The 19,716-nt window shown below is 36.0% G+C and overlaps 1 protein-coding gene across 6 annotated transcripts in view; it reads right to left on the bottom strand.

The window, feature by feature from the left end:
• GRIP1 (glutamate receptor interacting protein 1) overlaps nucleotides 1-19,716 on the bottom strand; it is a 773,529-nt gene that overhangs the window by 12,535 nt on the left and 741,278 nt on the right. For all 6 annotated transcript variants that reach the window (XM_031938371.1, XM_031938365.1, XM_031938368.1 and 3 more), the window contains one exon: nucleotides 18,270-18,506. In XM_031938371.1, coding sequence (XP_031794231.1) covers nucleotides 18,270-18,506 — 237 coding nt within the window. The remainder of the gene's footprint in view (nucleotides 1-18,269; nucleotides 18,507-19,716) is intronic.

The raw sequence follows: 19,716 nt of genomic DNA, 5'->3' as shown, positions 1-19,716 counted from the left end.
TTGCTAGTGAATCAGTGGTAAGCTGGATTCTTGGCTACATGGAAAGTGCTGACTTTCCAATTTTGAGAGATGAAATGCAACATTATACATGTATAAGATTGATGGTAAATTTAAAACAAACATACATATCCATGGATCTCCAAACATAATGAGTGAAATAATTATGACAGTAATCATACATAACATCTGAGATGATTCCTCTAATGCAGGGGTCCTTAACCTTGGGTTCATGAACTTCAAATAAATAAATATTTTAAATGAAAATTGCAATTGAGTGGAGTTTGTGTGTGTGTGTGTGTGTGTGTGTGTGTAATTTTGACAAAAATTTCATTATAATTTATTTCCTTCTCTTGGTTTCATTTTATGCATTTAAAAACATTATTTAGAAAAGGGATCCAGGACAAAAAGTTAAAAATTCCTTCTCTAGTGCTGAAGACTGGCCTTATTGAAAAACTGATAGCCTCATTCCAATAAAAGAAGTCCAGTGTTGCCAGAGCGGATTCTGGGATATACATGGTGGCATAACAGATGTATATATGGGGAGTGGGCACACCTCCCCCATTATGTGCTTTATGGTTCCTGTGTGTAGTACACGCATTCAAAACAACAGAATCTCTCTACACTGGTCAAAATAGATGACAATTCCTTACTTCCAAGTGATTTCCATAGGGCACAAATGACAATTTCAGAAAATAACTAAAAAAAACTGCCAATAATTAGTTTTAGACAAGAAACTGAAGACCACAAGAGCACAAACTTGATTTTCTTAACTGTTGCCAATTGAAGGAAAAGAATGTAGATGAGAAAAATTAATATGGGAGATCAAACAGCTGGCTGTGAAGGTTGTGCCTGAGAATAGGATTTGGATTTCTGGACTACGGCTTATAAGAAGGAGATGATAGATTTGCCAAGTGCCTTATAGATGTTACTAATAGCACTTAGAGCCAAAAAGGATATCTATCATATGTGCATAACATAACTATATAGACAAGTTCTAATTAGTGTAGTGATCCCCCTGAAATTTTCCCATTTAAATTTATATTGCATATCTCCATTGGGCTGAAAAAATTATATTTTACATAATTTTGAAGAGTATGAATCTGGATTCATGTGATCATTTTGGAGATTAGTTACATTAAGCAAGACTAGCTGTTTTACCCAAAGTAGATATTATTTAGAGTAGCTATAAAAATAGGAGAAGGGCAGCTGAGACAGCCAGGTAGTCACATTGAATGAATATGTGTGGTACAGTCCTATTAAAGTATTGTGAGAAAAGCTAAAGCTTTGAATGAATGAGGCATGGCTCATTAAGCTAAGGTCAGCAAAAAATGAAACTTTTTTTTTTTTTTAAACTATGTTGGGAAGGATTTGCTTAAGTAAATGAGATAATTGGCCATACAAAGGTATTTTATTTATTTTTTTTATTTTCTGTGAAAGGGAAAATGCCATTTAAACTAGATGTGATATAACAGAAATAACAAGAAGTTGATACCTAGGATAATGAGATGGCCAAAGAGTACCTGCTGCCCTTGATGAATTAAAGTCTCATCTCAAATGAACTATACTTTCAAGCTTTGAAAACCTGGTTAGTGTGATTGCTGAGTAACTCTTGGTGGTATCTGAAAAATCATAGAAAACAGGCAAGCTTGATACCCAATTTTCAAAAAAGAGAAGAAAATATTCTCTAAACCAACCAATCAGCTTAATTTTTTATCTCAGAAAAATTCTAAATTATTATTATTAAAGATTAGATAAAGATCTAGATAAGGAAATACTGATTTTAAAGACTGGCCATACATACTATGCCCAACTAATCTCATTTTCCTTTCTGATAGAATTACTAAACTAACAGATAAAGGAAATGTTGTGTATGTAGTTTACTAAGCTATTTGATAAAATACCTCATAATTCTTTTGTCTTTCTGAGAGGTAATGTGATTGATCACAATAAGATAAAAGGAATGAAAAAGTGCGCAAAAAGGAAGATGATAGCTCCATTTTCAAAGGAGAATTAATATGATATCAAAACACCAAGTAAGTTCAATTGTGAGATTATTTTTAATAAATGTAACTTGATTGTGGAAGATATTCATGGGAAAGGATCTTATGTTGTAATATATGTGCTTCCTGCTTTTAAAAAAAAAACAAAAAGGAAAAAGAAAAAAGATGGATGATGATAGAAACCCATATTGATGTCAAAACTTCCAGTGACAATTTCCTTTGCTTTTTTTGTATTGGTTTATACCAAATAGTGCAACAACCATATTTTTTAAAACCTCTTGAACTTAGTAACAAGAAATCCATCAAATTTGCAGGATGATGATGGAAATCATGACCAAGAAAGTATACATAAATGATCTGAAAAACTTAAATAGAATATAAGCTACTAAGATGGTGGAGAAAAGTCAGGGTCTCTCCTGAGTTCTCCCTCATCCCTCCAAACAACTTTAAATAATACTTCAAAACAAATTCTGGAGTGGCAGAACCCACAAAAGGAAGAAGTGAAACAATTTTCCATCTTAAGACAATTCAGAAGGTCAGTAAAGGTCTGTTGCACCTGAGTAGAATGCAATCCAATGAAGACCTATAGTACGGCTTGGGGGCAACAGAATCAGTGCTAGTTTCTGGTCTCTCTCAGGGGTAGGACTCTGTTGCTTTCCCTATATTTGGACTTGGATCACAAGTCATGGATTTCAGTCCCAGGGTGAGAAGGAGCAATAGCACACCAGGCGGCCACAGGGGCTGGAACCCTTGGGACAATTACACTGGGGAAAAAGAGTGCCTGTACTCACTCACAGGCCAGGAAAATGGCAAATACACCTTTCTCTATATCATATCACTTTGAAAGAATTGAAAAATTACAGATCCCCAGAATTATCTCTGAAATAGTTGCATAAAATTCTGAAATGTGGGACATTTCCCTTTACTCTGAAAGCTGAGGCCCACTGTAGCATAGAATTTAAAGTGAAGAAATAGAATGGAAAAATGAGTAAACAGTAGAAAAAGATCGTGACTATAGAAAGTCACTATAGTGACAGGAAAGATTCAGACAAACTCTGCTGCATCCAGTCTGAAAGAAAAAAAAAAGAATTGGTTTTAGGCCATGGAAGAATTCAAAAAAGAAATTTTTAAATAAAGTGAGAGCTTGAAGAAAAATTGGAAAATCAGAATTATATATAAAAAAGTCATGAAAAGTATAATCAACACTGGTAAAGAAGACAATTAAAATACTGAAGAAAATAACATTTTAAAAAACAAAATAGGCCAAATGATTTTTTTAAAAAACCACAAAAACACAAATGAAGAGAAGAATGCCTTGAAAAGCAGAATTAGACAAATGGGGAAAAAATATACAAAAATTCACGTTAGTAAATAATGCCTTAAAAGAATTGTCAAAATGGCAAAGAAGCTACAAAAGCTCACTAAAGAAAATAATAAAAATAAGAATAATAAAGAAAATGTGAACTATTTGGAAAAATAACTGACCTTGAAAAGAGACCCAGAAGAGATTTGAAGCCATAATCAAAAAAAGTGAGAACAGCATCTTTCAAGAAATTGTCAAGGAAAACTACCCTGGTATTCTAGAACTGGAGGGTAAAATAGAAATTGAAAAAATCTGCTCATCTCCTGAAAGATATCCCCAAATGAAAACTCCCAGGAATATTGTAGCCAAATATCAGAACTCTCATGTCAAGGAGGAAATACTACAAATAGCCAGAAAGAAAGTACAAATATTGTGGAGCCATAGGGTAAGACAAAATTTATCAGTTTCTACATTTAAAAGACTAAAGGACTTGTAATATGAGATTCCAAAGGACAAAAGAGCTATGATTACAACCAAGGATCACCTACTCAGAAAAACAGTATAATCTTTTGGGAAGAAAATAGATATTCTGTGAAATAGTAGACTTTCAAGCATTTCTGATGAAACTAGAGCTAAATAGGGAATCTGACTTTCAAATGCAAGATTCAAGAGAAACATAAAAAGGTAAATACGAAAGTAAAACCACAAGGATTTCAATAAAGTTAAACCTTTACATTCCTACATGGGAAAACACTTGTAACTCAAGAATTTGTTCATTATTAGGGCACTTAGAAGGAGCATGGTGGCAAAGGCGTGAGTTATACACAATGGGAGGATCATCTAAAAAATGAAATTATGTGAAGGTGGCCTAGCTCTACCAGATCTAAAATTATTTTATAAAGCAGCAGTTACCAAAACCATTTGGTATTGGCTAAGGAACAGATTAGTTGATCAGTGGAATAGGTTAGGTTCAAAGGACCAAACAGTCAATAACTATAGCAATCTAGTGTATGACAAACCCAGAGACCCCAGCTTTTGGGATAAGAACTTACTGTTTGACAAAAATTGCTGGGAAAATTGGAAACTAGTATGGCAGAAACTAAGCATCGACCTACACTTAACACCGTACACCAAGATAAGGTCAAAATGGGTTCATGACCTAAACATAAAGAATGAGATTATAAATAAATTAGAGGAAAACAAGATAGTTTACTTCTCAGACCTGTGGAAGAGGAAGGAATTTATGACCAAAGAAGAACTAGAGAATTTTTTCCCCTCAAATGATAAATGTAGAGTTCAACAGGAAAGGGGAAAAATCCTCATTAGGAAAACCAGAGGACTGTTGGAGAAAAAAAGCATGATAAAACAATGTGAATTTGTCCACCATCACATTTAAATGTGAATCCATCAGGCACATATAGGGAAGAACAGCCCTGAATGGAAGGGAGGGCTGGAAGTGGAGCTACTGATGTGTGAAACTGTCTTCATATATTCTTATTTTAGCTTTCTAATCTCATGCCTTTATTTGAGAAAGAAACTAGAAAAAACAAATCTGGGTTTCTGTACCATTCTGGCTTAACGATAGACATTTTTACTTTTCTAAGTCAGATAAAACTGTAGGAGACCTACAGTTTAAGAGCCATGTTGAAATCCTGTATTTTCAAACTATCCAAATTAGCATCATTCTCAGATATCTAAAGAAGGCCACTGCTCTTGCCAAGCACAAATGCTCCAATCAATGCCCAGCCAATATCTTTTAATAATTAATAGTCAATTAAATTTTTTGTTATATTTTATACTATACTTGTGGAGTCATGTAGTTGAATTGTAATTTGAATAAAGTATGCTTATTTAATGCCACTAACAGGAAACATTGACAATAAAAATTAGATCACGCTTATCATTCAAACACAGCATACCAGGACTTAGTTAAAAGATAATTTTAAAAATATTTTACATAAAAATAAAGGCAAACAAGTTTAATGATATAGTAATTTGGGAAAAATTTTGTGTGAATTGTAGAATATTTTTAAAATGACATTTAACATTGATATTATCAAGTATGTACAGAAATATGAGATCATGACTAAGAAAGTCTTGCCAAAGAAGAATTTGTAATGGGTCTGCCTTCATAGTAGATGAGAATCATTTATAACTATGCAGTAATGTTATATTGCTAATCCATTGAAAGTATACAATGATTTGTTATGTAAATCTTCCTTTATTCAATTTTATTCAAATATTCTTTTACTCAAAAAATACACTTTTTTATTAGCATTGTTAATTTGCTTGTCAAAACTTCATTTAAAAAATAATGCCAACATGCTTATTTATCATACTTAAATTATCAAAAAATTCAAATATGGTGGCATTTAAATGAATAAGGTTTTGGTGAAATTGCCAAAGTAATTACTGTTGAGGCTTTTTTTTTTAATCTTTTCTGCTTAACTACTTGAATGGTCATTAATCACCAAGTGAAATTTCATTTCGCATATCTTTTCTCCCTCATTTTTTTCTTTGACCTTAACCTGAAATTATATCCCCAAAATTGGGAAAGATGGATTCCTGACATTCTCAGAATTTTAACTGTTCGGAGTTTCCTTCTGGAAATAATAATACTAATTTTGATTGGGTTCTAGAGTACTGTTTAGTTCCAGTCAATTTAACATATATTTACTGATCATGATATTGCATGAGGTGCTTGTGGGAAATGGGACACAAAAACAGGCTGTGAGGAGCTAAAAATCTAATTAGGCAATTAAACATAGAAAATCCCACCAATCTCAATGAAATTCCTGGCACATAGTAAGTAATAAATGTGTTGATTAATTAGATTCAAAGAAAGTGACCTATAAGAGAATCAACTAAGAAATGGGGCATTTTTCTACCTATTTTATTATTCCAATGATTGATACCTGAATATCACACTTTCATACCTTCTTTTTTCCTATTTAATGGAAAAATCTTGGTGTCTTATTAGTGTCTTCATTTTATAGATGAGGAACTGAAGTAGCTGGGTTAAGTGACTTACTCGAGTTTTAATGTCTAAAGCTGGATCTTCTTAAGTCTAGGCCCAGTATTACTTAGTGGCCCCAATTTGATGTTCAATTTGAATACATAATGCTGGAGTAATTAGTACCTTGAGTCTTTTCATTTTCAAAAATCTTGAACTTTTGGGACACCCTGTACGTCATTGGTAAGGGAACTCACTCTTGCCTCCTCTAGTACTTGGGGAATAGAGAATCAGCTTCAGCAGAGAGTAGAGAAAATCTGGGTTTGCAACTCTTCTGATACATGATGTTCTGATCCTGGCAAGACATTCTCTCAGTAATTCTCCTGATCACTGAAAACTCTAGATTATAAATTGGAGAAAGGTTGTAAATTTATATTGGAAGAGGGAATTTTTCTTTGAGGATTTTATACTATAATAATGAAAGGACAGATACATACCTCCATCTGTCCCCAAAAGAAAAAATCCCCATGGGATGTAGCTCAATGTCTTGCCCAGAATTGGCATTCCCATATATATTGAAGGAATTTGTTGATCACTCATTTTTGTCTTGTCAAACTCTTTGTAATCCCCTTTAGCGTATTCTTGGCCAAGATATTGGAGTACTTTACCAGTTCCTTCTCCAATTCATTTTACAAATGAAGAAACTAGGCAAATGGGGCTAAGTGACTTGCCCAGGATTACACAGCTAAGGCAATGTCTGAAGCCAGATTTCAAGTCAGGGAAAGTCTTCCTGATTTTAGGACTGGCATTCTATCCACTGTAGCACCTAGGTGCCCCCATTGAAGGAATTAATGGAGATAGTGATAGGGATTTTAGGTTAAAGAGGAAAAAGGAGAAGGGATGAGAGGAAGGAGTGAGCATAGAATAACCATGGACAAGATAAGGGGAAAGAGAGTGGAGAATCAGTACTGGGAAGGGACATCCTAGGGTTCCTCAAACTGGAGAACCTATGCAAGCAGCCTTCTAGGCTCAGTGTGAAAGGCAGTTGATTCCACTTTTGTGGAATTCTAAATATTAGGAAGCTTTTCCTAATATAAACCTGAAAGCTGCCTTTCTATATTCTAGCCATTGCCTTTTAGTTCTAACTTCTGGAGGCTAAAATAACTAGTATAATTCCTCTTCTGTACAATCAACTAGTATAATCCCTTTTCTGGATAACAGCCCTTCAGATACTGGGAGATCACTTCCCCACCTGAATCTCTTTATCCCAAGTCTTCCCCAAATTAAAACACTCCTAGTTCTTGTAATCAATGACCCTAGAATGCCACGGTTTTGAGTCACCTCACCTTTCTAATTATACTCCAGTATGTCAGTGTTCTGAATATATGGATATGGAAATGAATGTACTAATTCAGAGTCTTCTGAGGGCAGAATACAGCAGAACTATTATCTTTTTAATTCTGGATACTGTGTTTTTAGGAAAAATATCCAAGATAACATGAATTTTTGTGGCTTCCATGTTGTATTCCAGACTAACAATGAAATTACAATCCATTAATTACCAGATACCTTTTATAAGAGTTAATATCTAGCAACATTTCCCATCATCTTAAAGTTATGCAACTGATTTGTTTAGTCCAAGTTGTAGACGTTATATTTAGTCTTATTTAACCAAATACTAATAGGTATTTTTCTAACCCAGAGGTCCACACACTAAAGCCAGAAGGTCTTTTTTTTGTAGTGATGTGAGCTAAGAATGGTTTTTACACTTGATAAACAATAAAATTTTATTTATAAACTTGAAAACCATTCTTTTTTCACATGTCCAGTTGACCCAAGAGCTTCAATAATTACTGATCCTTGGTTTAACCCAATGAGATCCATCTGGTCCTGACTCCCTGTCTCCTATGTTTCACTTATGTGAATGTTCTATCTCATCTAGGCTCAAATTCAAATCACTGATAAGAAGGTTGAAAAGAACAGAACTAAGGATGGATCTCTGAGGGTCCTTCAGGTAAATTAGTCAAAAAGTATTTAGTAAGCACTTACTATGTGTCAGCCACTTTTTAAAAAGCTGGAGATAAAAGACAAGTAGACAATTACCTGTGATTGGTGAATGGTGATGATGGGGTATGTAACTGTGTTCCCTTTAATCTGTAAAATTATCACTCTAAAACTGTTCCCTTTGATTTATAAAGAAGGAGATATGAGTCTCAGGCAGTCCTGGGAAGCATATCTCCCCAGACTCCAGCAAATCTATGAGAGCATATCCTCCTGGCTGGGCCTTTTCTAAGGCAAATCACCCCATTAATGCAGATCCTTTTCAGGAAATTCCAAATTCCACAAGCTTTCAAAAAGTGATTTCTTTTCCATTGGAGATCTAGGCCTGGGGACTTTGGCTTTCTTTCCAACCTGAGCCTCAGATTTTCTATAAAGGATATTTCTAAACTCACTTCTTTGCAGAAGGTCAAAAATAGCATACTCTGCCTCTTTGGTATAGCTACAAGGACCCTGCCTATTGAGAAGGCATTCTCTTCTCAGTGCTAGCCTCCATTTCCCTAAAAGGACTTTGCCACTGAAGAAGTCAGTTTTTCTAGCAAAGCTGACTTCTCATCCAACAATAAACTTCCATTTTTGCCACCTAAAACTCTTTGGGTTCGTGAATTCTTTCACAAATAACCTGCTTCTCTGACCAAAAAGGGATTTCCACAACCCTCTGCCACTAGAACCCCATCAGTAGTAATGTACCATCAAGTTCCATGACAAGGAATCAACCTGAAATTACTTTTAAGGTGATGAGAATGGATCAGGTTAAATCATTCCATCACACCCTCTTAAGAGATCTTTCTTCTGATCAATGGCAAAGATCTGTAGACTTGGCTGGAGTTAGAAATACAATGTGAAACTAAAATGAAGCAGTTATTTTGCTCTCAGAGATGGAATCCATGACCACAACCACCCAAATGTGGTACTCTAGCCAACTAAGTTAACCATTCTTTACTTAAAAAGTACTCACTATGTGCAAAAGCCACTGATAATGTTAGCAGAGTAGTAACCCTTAAATTTGGCTCCACAGCTCTGTTAGAAATCCTGATCTGGAGAAACCCTGGGCTTTATTATGAGGATCAATTAATGAATTCTAATAATAAACTGATGTTAGATGCATATACCTAGCAACGTGATAGAAGTGAAGCTGCCCTTTTTTAATTGAAAATTGTCTTCATTGATAATCTTGCCTCAGGAAAAGTTAATTTGCAATGACTGCTTGCTCTTCCTTTCATTCACTTCCAGTTTTTAACTTTCTGTTTTTTAAGTACAGATATTTGGATGAATTATGCAGACAATTAAAAAAAAGATACTATGCACAGTTTCAAGAACTTAGTATTATTATTAGATGGGCTTCAGTGAGTCCATCTGAGCTGGAACAAAAAATGCACAGGGCCATCATTTGCTTTTTAGGTTTATAATTTTTTTCTGGGATCAAATACAAAGAAAACTGAAGTGGTCCAGGAAATGTATTAATTTCCATCATGGGAGATGTGGAGTATGAATAAAAGAGAACAAGTAATTGAATTATAGTCAGTCTATTGAAGATGGAATTAGCCTCCCACATCAGCCATTTTTCCCTCTAGATATTCCAAACAGATCAACAATTAGCACTTGCTTTGTTGCTAAGTAGCCATGGATGTTTCCAAGGAGAAGCATCATGGTATAGTGGTTAGAGAGGTAACTTCAGATTAGGAAGACATGAGTTCAGGTACCACCTCTGAAACATACTGATTGTGTAACTCAATGCACTAGGCAAATACTCAAGACTTTAGGATGCAGGGAAGATGCCAAACTGCACTGATAGGGGGAATTTCCTCACTTGGAAGTTGTCTATACCAGTGAAAGCATAGTCTAGCCCCTAAAGATGTTTCCATCTTTAATACCCAGCATTTTAAACAGTTATCCTCATTTTTGTTGAAAGATTTTCCAGAGTAGGAAGGAGATTTTTCATACTGCTGGGATAGGAAGAATCTTTTCACCAAAAGAATCCCATAACTTTGGAGCAGATGTCAACTTTTTTTTTTCTTTTATTATTCTTTTGTTTTTATCTATGAAGGGAAACATAATATAGGACAAAAGATGGACACCACATCCTCAGGGCTCAGAGCTGATGACATAGTAGAAGGGAGCAGAGTTCTGCCACACTTTTTTGGATTATGCAGAAAGCTGTTTGCTCTTTGAACATTGCTTTCTGTTTGCACCCCTTTATCAGTTAGTGCCCAAGACACCTAGGGAAGTCTCAAGGAAGGCTTTCCATCACTGCAAGAGAATATTCTGATGTTCAATGCAGACCTAATCTGGGAGTCCAAACAGAACAGTCATTGAAGGGGGATTAACGGCCATTAAATTTTAAGATCCTAAAAAGAAACATATTAACCTAGTGGCCTAGACCTCTAAAGCTTAAAATTAGACTTGTAAAGCAAACATCTCAGAAAGACTTTCCTCCTTCCCCACTGGTAATAAAAACTCTGAGGTAATGACTCCTACAGAGAGAGCAAAGCTGAAAAAGGCTGCTTTTTTGCTGCTACTTATTGGCTATTCTAAACCTAATCCTCAATAAACTGAATACTAATCTCCGGCCTATTAGAGGACTATACTGTAGAAGAAGGTCTTGACTTTCAGTTCCTAGGAAAAGAAAAAAGGAGTGGGATTGTTACTGATTGTACTAAATTTAAGTACCCAACCTCCCACCCCTAAATAAAAGCATTATCTATAGAGAGGAATTATACATTCCCTTTAAAGCAAAGGATCTGTAACCTGAGATGTGTGAATTTGTAATCCTATGTATTTTATTTTGTGCTTTTAAAGATAGTATTCTCAAAAGGTGATCAGAAGCTTCAGATGCCAAAGGGGTTCATGAGACTAAAAAGGTAATGGATTCCTGTTCTAAGCAGTGGGCATTGTGAACCTGTAATTTCACTGATGTAAGGAACTCCCAGGTGAGGAAAGTCTCTCTATCAAGAAAGGCTATGTGAACTTCAGTTCTTTGATACCTAAATTCTTTCCTATGACAGCCATCCTGCGGTAATTACACTCAACTCCCTCCCCTTTTATTGACCTCTCAGTAAATCAATTCATTTCTACATTTTTCTTTTTTCTTGAATCCTTTGCTCCCTTATTGTATTTCTGATCTTGCCCTGCCTAAGACTTTTAGATGCAGATTACTGCCACTCTTCTGCCTTTCTTCCTGAATGAAACCGGAGAAAATCACAAATATATGTGTCCACTACATATGTGATATATGTTACATAATCTCAACTAGGTTTTCGGTATGGCAAAGCAATCTTTTACACCTCCCTAATTAATTCACTCATCATAGTGGCTCTTTCAAAATTTTCATCCCTTTTCAAATCTCCCATGGCTCTTCCTCCCCCCCAATCCTCTCAGTTGAGAATCTTGTCTCATATTTTACTAAAAGAAAAACACAAAAAAATCAATTGCTAAGAGTTTCCTCTTCTTCGGTCCTCCTCCTTACCACCCAGATAGCATCTGCCACTAGCTCCTCCTTCACTCATCTTATATGAAGAGGTACCTCTTCTTACCAAGGCAAACAGCTCTATATGTACAGGTAACTCCGTTCCATCTCATCTGCTGGGACTGCTTTCTCCATCCTTCCTACACTCTCGATTATCTTTAACTTCCTAGAAATAAGCCCAAATCTCCTCCATCCTCAAACCCCCTACTCCCACTTTATCAGTCTGTTCTTACAAGCTATTATTTCATCTCTCTCCTCCTGATTGGACCTTCGTCCTTGAAAAGGTCATCTGCAATACCCGCCTCCATTTCTTTCTCTCTCATTGTCTTCTTTTCAACTCCATAGTCTGGCTTTTGACCTCATCATTAATTTCCATTTGAAAAAAAAAATTAAGTCATTAACTGCTCTCTCCAGTTACTAATCATCTCTTAATTGTCAAACTAATGAGCTTTTCTCAGTCCTCATCCTCTTTGACTTTTCTGTAGCCTCTGACACTATCAATCACCCTCTTTCCCTTACTATCTTCTTCTCTTTAGGTTTCTATGATACTAAACAATACCAAAAAAATCTAGCTATGATGTTTCTCCTTCTATCTGAATGGTTCTTCAAATGGTCTCATTTGATGAATCTTCATTCAGGTCACAACTGATAATCATGCATGTGCCTCAGTACTCTTTCCTGGGCCCTCTCCCTCCCTCTATTTCACTTGGTGATGCCATCTGCTCTCATCATTTCATTTATCATTTCTATGGTGATGATTCTCAGATCTATTTATCCAGCCCTAATCTCTTTCCTAACCTTCAGACTTGTGTCTCCAGCTGCCTATTAGACATTTCAAACTGGATCTTAAATATCTTAGTATGTCCAAAACTGAACCAAACATCTTTTCCTCTCAAACCACTTCTACTTCTGAACTGTCATATAAACTGTTATTATTGTCAAAGGTATTGCCATCTCAACCACCCATACTTACAATCTATATGGTACTTTCTACTTTTCATTCTTTTATTTCCCAAATGCAGTCATTTGTCAAATGCTTTTTCTGCATCTAACGAAATAATAATATGATTTCTATTAATTTGGTTATTGATATGGTCAATTATAATGATACTTTTCCTGATATTGAACCAGTCCTTCATTTCTGGTATAATTGCCACTTGGTCATAGTGTATTATTGATGATAAATTGCTGTACTCTCTTTGCTAATATTTTATTTAAGATTTTTATATCAATATTCATTAAGGGAATTGGTCTATAAATTTTTTTGTTGTTGTTTTTGCCTTTCTGATTTAGGTATCGGTATTGTATCTGTGTCATAAAAGATATTTGAAAGGACTCCTTTCCCTCCTACTTTTCCAGATAGTTTATATAGTATTGGAATTAGTTGTTCTTTAAATGTTTGGTAGAATTCACTTGAAAATCCATCCAGTCCTGGAGATTTTTTTCAGAGGAAGTTTATTAATGACTTGTTCAATTTCTTTTTTCTAAAATAGGACTTTTAAAGTAATTTATTTCCTCATCTGTTAATCCAGACAATCTATATTTTTGTATATATTCATCCATTTCACGTAGATTATCAGATTAATGTCATACAATTAGGCAAAATTGCTCCTAATTATTGCTTTCATTTCCTCTTCATTGTGGTAAATTCAACCTTTTCATTTCTGGTACTGGTAATTTGGTTTTCTTTTCCTAATCAAATTCCCTTTTCCTAATTAAATTAACCAATGGGTTTATCCATTTAAAAAAAATAAACCAATTCTTAGTTTTGTTTATTAGTTCAACAATTTTCTTACTTTTAACATTATCAATTTCTCCTTTGATTTTCAGAATTTCTAATTCGGTACTTAATTGGGCTTTTCAAATTTGTTCTTTTTCCTAACACTTTTTAGTTGCATGCTGAGTTCATTGATCTTCTCTTTCTCTATGTTCATGTAAGAATTTAGAAATATAAAATTTCCCTTAAGAACTGCTTTGGTTGCATCCCATAAGTTTTGATATGTTGTCTCATTGTTGTCGTTCTCTTGGATGAAATTACTGATTGTTTCTATGATTTATTGTTTTACTCTCTCATTCTTTAGAATTAGATTAATTAGTTTTTATTTGATTTTCAGTGTATTTTCCCCTGACCTTTTATTGAATATAATTTTTATTGCATCATGCATGATCTGAAAAGGATGCATTTACTATTTTTGCCTTTCTCCAATTGATTGTGAGAGTTTTATTCCCTAATACATAATAAAATTTTGTGTAGGTGCCATATACTACTGAGAAAAAGGTATATTCCTTTCTATACCCATTCTAATTTCTCCAAATATCTATTCACCTCCTTAATTTCCTTTTTGTTTATTTTGTGGTTACATTTATCTAGTTCTGATAGAGGAAGGTTGAGATCCCCCACTAGTATAATTTTGCTGTCAATTTCTTCTTGTAATTCACTTGACTTCTCCTCTAGGAATCTGGATGCACTTGGTACATACATGTTTAGTATTGATATTACTTTGTTATCTATGGTATCTTTTAGCAACATGTAATTTCCTTCCTGATGTCTTTAAATTAGATCTATTTTTGCTTTTGTTTGATCTGAGATTACTACCCTTGCGTTTATTACTTCAGCTGAAGCACAGTATATTCTGCTCCAGTCTTTTACCTTTACTCTGTATATATATTGGCTTCAATGTATTTCTTGTAAACAATATATTGAAGAATTCTGGCTTTTAATCCAGTCTGCTTTCTGCTTGTTTTATGGGAGAGTTTATCCCATTCATATTCACAGTTAAAATTACTAACTCTGTATTTCCTGCCATCCTATTTTCCCCAAGTTTTCTTTTCTCTCTTCTTTTAGCCTTTTCTTTCTCACCAGTGTTTTGCTTCTGACCACCAAGCTCCTCAATCTGCCCTCCCCTTTTAATAGCCCTCCTCCTTCCTATCCCTTCTCCCTTTTATTAGCCTCCTCTTTTTCTTTCTCCTCCTACTTCCCTATAAGATGAGCCAAGTTTCTATACCAAACTAAATATGTATATTATTTCCTCTTTGAGTCAAATCTGATGAGATTAAGGTTCAAACAATGCTAATCCCTCTCCTTTCTTTCCTTCAACTGTAATGGGACTTTTATGCCTCTTCATGTTATATTATTTACCCTATTTAACTCCTCTTTTTTTCTTTGTACAATCCCTTTTGTATCCTTAATTTTTTCATATCAACTTATACCCCTTTTATGTACCCTAAATATACCCCTTTTAACTGCCCTGACAAAGATACATAGTTCTTAAGAGTTACACATGTATCATCTTCCCATGTAGGGATGTAAACATTTTAATCTTTAAAAAACTTAGTTGTTTTTTTCTTTCATTTATCTTTTTATGCTTCTCTTGAGTCTTGTATCTGGAGATCAGATTTTCTGTTTAGCTCTGGTCTTTTCATCAAAATGAATGAAAATCCCCTACTTCACTGAATGTCCCCTGAAAGATAATGCTTAATTTTGCTGGGTAGTTGATTCTTGGTTGTTCCAAATGGGTTGTTTTGTTCAATGGATTGTTTCCCCTATTTTGCCAATTCTATTTTTTAAGGAATTGTTTTCTTTTTCCATTTCACCAAATTTATTTTTTGAGGAGTTTTTTTCTTCAGTCAAACTGTTGGCTTTCCCCCCCCCCCAAAGTATTATAGCTCTCATTTCTTTTCCCCATTTTCTTCTATCTCTCTTTTAAGATCCTTTTTGAACTCTTCCAAGAAAAGTCTTTTGAGCTGAAGACAAGTTTCATTTTTGAAGCTTTACCTGAAGGCATTTTGCTGTCCTCTTCTGGGTTTGTGTTCTTATCTTCCCTGTTATAGTAGCTCTCTATGGTCAGAGCTCTTTTTGCTTTTTTGCTCATTTTTAAGGGTTGAGGTCTGTTCCTAGGGCACAGGGGAAATTGTCTTGAGCTTCCTCTCCAGGGCAACAGGGGTTTCTCACTGATTGAGCTGGAGTCTGTTGATCCTATAGGCTTCCCTACTGTGCTGGGTGAATCTGACCAAGTCCTGCTTCTTATGCTGGGGTTCAGAGGTTTATAATTTGACTTCTGTAATTTTGTTGGTGGTCTCATAGCTGGTCTGCTGATCCATTGGCCTTTTGAACCATGTCAGAATAGCTAACACTGCTGTATTTTGGCTAAGAGTCTCTCACTAGATTGACCACACCAGCCTTCCCTGTGCCATACTGTGCTGGGGGTATGTTTCCCCCTGACCAATTGAGACACATCTTTCCTGAAGTCTTTCCAAGATACCTTAAGCTGGAAAATTATTACACTCCAAATATTTGTGGGGTCTGTCACTCCAAAATCCATTCAGAGGATCTAGTGTTGATTCTAGGGAAGCTGGGGAGGACTCAGACAAAGCCCCATCTACTCTCATCATCTTGGTTCTGCCCCGAAATCCAATAATTTGGATGAGATTTCCACCTTTTTACATACCCCTCTTTTCTTCTTTGTCACTGTTACTATCCTTGTGTAAGCCCTTATCACCTTACACTTGAGATTATTGCAACAACTGGCTGGTCGGTCTCCCAGTCTCAAGTCTTCTTTCACTCCACCTTCTTCTCAGTCATCTATTCAATTAATTTTTCTAAAACATAGATCTGAGCATTTCTTAATCCCTCGCTCCCTGTCACCTCCAGGAGCAATTATAAGATCTTCTGTTTGGCATTCAGAACCCTTCATAACATGGTCCCCTCATACCTTTACAAACTTTGTACACTTTTTCCCTCCCCACCTCTCATCCCCATTTATTCTGCACATCAATGACATTGGCTGACTCTCATACCTAGAATTTTCTTCCTTCTCATCTCCATATTCTGGCTTCTTTCAAATTCCAGCTGAAATTTCACTTACAGGAAGCCTTTCTTTTTCTCCATTCCTCTTTATGCTGATGCCTTCCTTCTCTTATTTATCTGTACATATTCTGTTGGCATGTAGTTTTTATGGTCTCTCCCCAATTAACCTGTAAGATCCTTGAGAAGAGATTTGTATCCCTGGTGCTTAGCCCAAAGCCTGGCACATAGGAGGTGCTTAACAAGTGCTTACTGACCAACCAGTGCAGATTGGCATCTTCTCTAAACTTATAATCTTGGAGAGTTGCCTAGAGAACTGAGAAATTAAAGGATTTACCTAGAGTCACACAAACACTACATGTCAGAAGCAGGATCTGAACCCATATTTTCCTCTGCCCCCATCCCATGCTGCTTCTTTATCCTCTTAAGACTACACAAAATATTACAATTAGACAAAAACTTAGGTTTTTGAATAAGGAAAAGAAGAATTCAATCTTTTCAAATTTCAGATTTAACATGAAGGACAGACTTCAAAGAATTATCAAATTCAAACTCCTCATTTAAAAAAAAACTGTGTAGACAAGATGGCTTGACCAGGGTTGGCAGAATTCTTTCCAATATACCTCTTATGTTATTCAACTTAAACTGGCTTCCCCCAAAACGAACAGCAAATAAAGATCCCAGGGGTCCTCAAACGTTTTAAACAGGGGGCCAGTTCACTGTCCCTCAGACTGTTGGAGGGCTGGACTATAGTAAAAACAAAAACTTTGTTTTGTGGGCCTTTAAATCAAGAAACTTCATATTCTGGGTAAGGGGGATAATTGTCCTTAGCTGCCGCATCTGGCTGCAGGCCGTAGTTTGAGGACCCCTGGTCTAGACTATCACCAAAAAGGTCTTGAAGCGATGTTGTTCCCTGCTCTCCTTCTGTTATTACAGTAAAAGGACAAGTTATGGTCTCCTCAATGGATTCAAAGTGGTTAGGCAGTATTCCCCAGCACAATCAAATGCATCCAGAATAGCATGCAATCCAAACAAAGCTTAAGACTTTTCCTACTTATGCTTCATGTTGATATGCACATGTGTTACTTACCTATATGAAATGTGAAGGTGTGTGTTTATATGTAGTATCATCCCAGCTGACTGTAAGCATCTTGAGGGCAAGAGTTTTATTCTCTAGCACCCAGTATAGGCCCTTGCACGCAGCTGATACTTTAGAAGTTTAGAAGATTATCAAAGTTCTCAAAGGTGCCATAAAACACAGAAGTCATAACATAAACTTCAATGAGTGGCCTTATGGATTTGGACAATCTTATTACTTAATTAAGGTGAAGGACCAGAGATTTTTAGCTGGAAGGATGACAAGCCAACTAAACCAAGCCCTTCCCTTTACAGATAAAGAAATCAGGGCCAGAAGTGCCCAGGGTCACAAAGGCAGTGAAAGGCACAGGAATTCAGTTGGTTATCACTCTATTTTAGGTTGAAAAGACCAAAAGGTCAACTTTGATACAGAGCATGGATTTGAGGATTTATTTTCAAGCTCACGCTTTAAATCACAAACTACTGCATTTCCTTGCTTTACTCGACAAAAGCACACTGTTGGGGAAATATACCAAATCAGGTCCTTGAATGCCAACTTATAATAAAATACAAGACTAAGTGTTTTTAGTTTTGTTTTTGTGTTTTACCTTGTGCAGTTCTACAGGAGTTGGGGACATGATCTCTTTGATTTCTTGCTTGATTTTTCTCGTGGGGAGAGACTTCCTACCCATGTCGATGGGCAGGGTGTTGCTTCGAGTTGCTGGGCTATAGTGGCTCCGGGATGTGCTCCGTTCCTGGAAACTGGCCTGACGTCCTAATTGGCTGCGGGATGGTGCAGACGCCTCGTGATTCAAGCTCAGCGTGCTCCCCAGCATGATTGTTGCCTGTGGCATTGACAGTTTTAAGGAGGGAGGGGGAAATTATACCCTTGAACTAATGAAGCGGCTTTATTGCTTATTCACAAGCATATTTCTCTTTTACCCCAATCAAAATACAGTCACTTCAGTGCACAGTCAAAGACTAGAGAATGGATGTACGAGTGCTCCAGGTATGAGCTGTAAAACTCTTCAGAAACTGGTTTGTAAGTTATATTTGTAATGCCCAATGAAAATGTCAAATTGGTGCCTGCATTGTTGGGGGGGGGTGTACTTAGAGCAGTTTGGAAACTGGAACTGCACAATGCTCTAAGCATTGGCTTCCTGCAGACTCTGACATTTAAGAAAGCCTCATTTAGAATGCAGCAGGATTATCTTTCTGTGGAATTGGAACTAACAAAAAGAATTCACATAGGCAGCCTTCTAGTGAATGAATGTCTAGTAACAGATGAAGGAGTTCTTGCTCAGAAATGGCCCTTGTTCTTTGTTCATGTGGCCTCCAGAATCAAGCCCTGTTCCACAGAATCTGATTCATGCTACAAAGAGGAAAAAGACCCTTCTCTCATGCTTACCTGTGTCACTTTTCCCCAGCCCCCGAGTTCTGTTAAATGGTTAAGTTTTATTATCTTGGCAAAACAAACCAACAAACAAAATACCACAGGCTTTTTGAGGAGAATGGATGCTTCTCAATTGTTTAATTTTATGGTTCTCTGTGGAGAACCAGGGTTAAGAGAGGTGCAAGAAAAATCATCTATTTGGACTTAAGGGCACAGATTGAGACAATTTTTTGGACATGAGTAATGTGGGAATTTATTTCATCTGACTATGCATACATATTGGTAGCAAGTTCCATACCTCCTCCCCTTTCTCAACTAACTGGGGTGGGGAGGGAAAGGAAAGAGAGTCAGATTTCTCTCTCTCTCTCTCTCTCTCTCTCTCTCTCTCTCTCTCTCTCTCTCTCTCTCTCCCTCCCTCCCTCCCTCCTTCCCTCCCTCCCCCCCCCCCCCCCCCCCCTCTCTTTCCATATATATATATATATATATATATATATGGATATAAAATTATATATATATATATATATATAATTAAAACAAGAAAAAAATATCATCTGTAGTCTCTTGCTGTGACATAATTTGGTGACTTTGAGATAGTGCTATTATAACCTCTTTTCAGTTTAAGAAAATGAGACAAACCAGATAGTAACTGAATTGCCTAGGGT

This window comes from Sarcophilus harrisii, chromosome 5 (assembly GCF_902635505.1).
Source record: "Sarcophilus harrisii chromosome 5, mSarHar1.11, whole genome shotgun sequence".
NCBI classification, from domain to species: Eukaryota; Metazoa; Chordata; class Mammalia; order Dasyuromorphia; family Dasyuridae; genus Sarcophilus; species Sarcophilus harrisii.
This window is presented reverse-complemented; position numbering and strand designations above follow the sequence as displayed.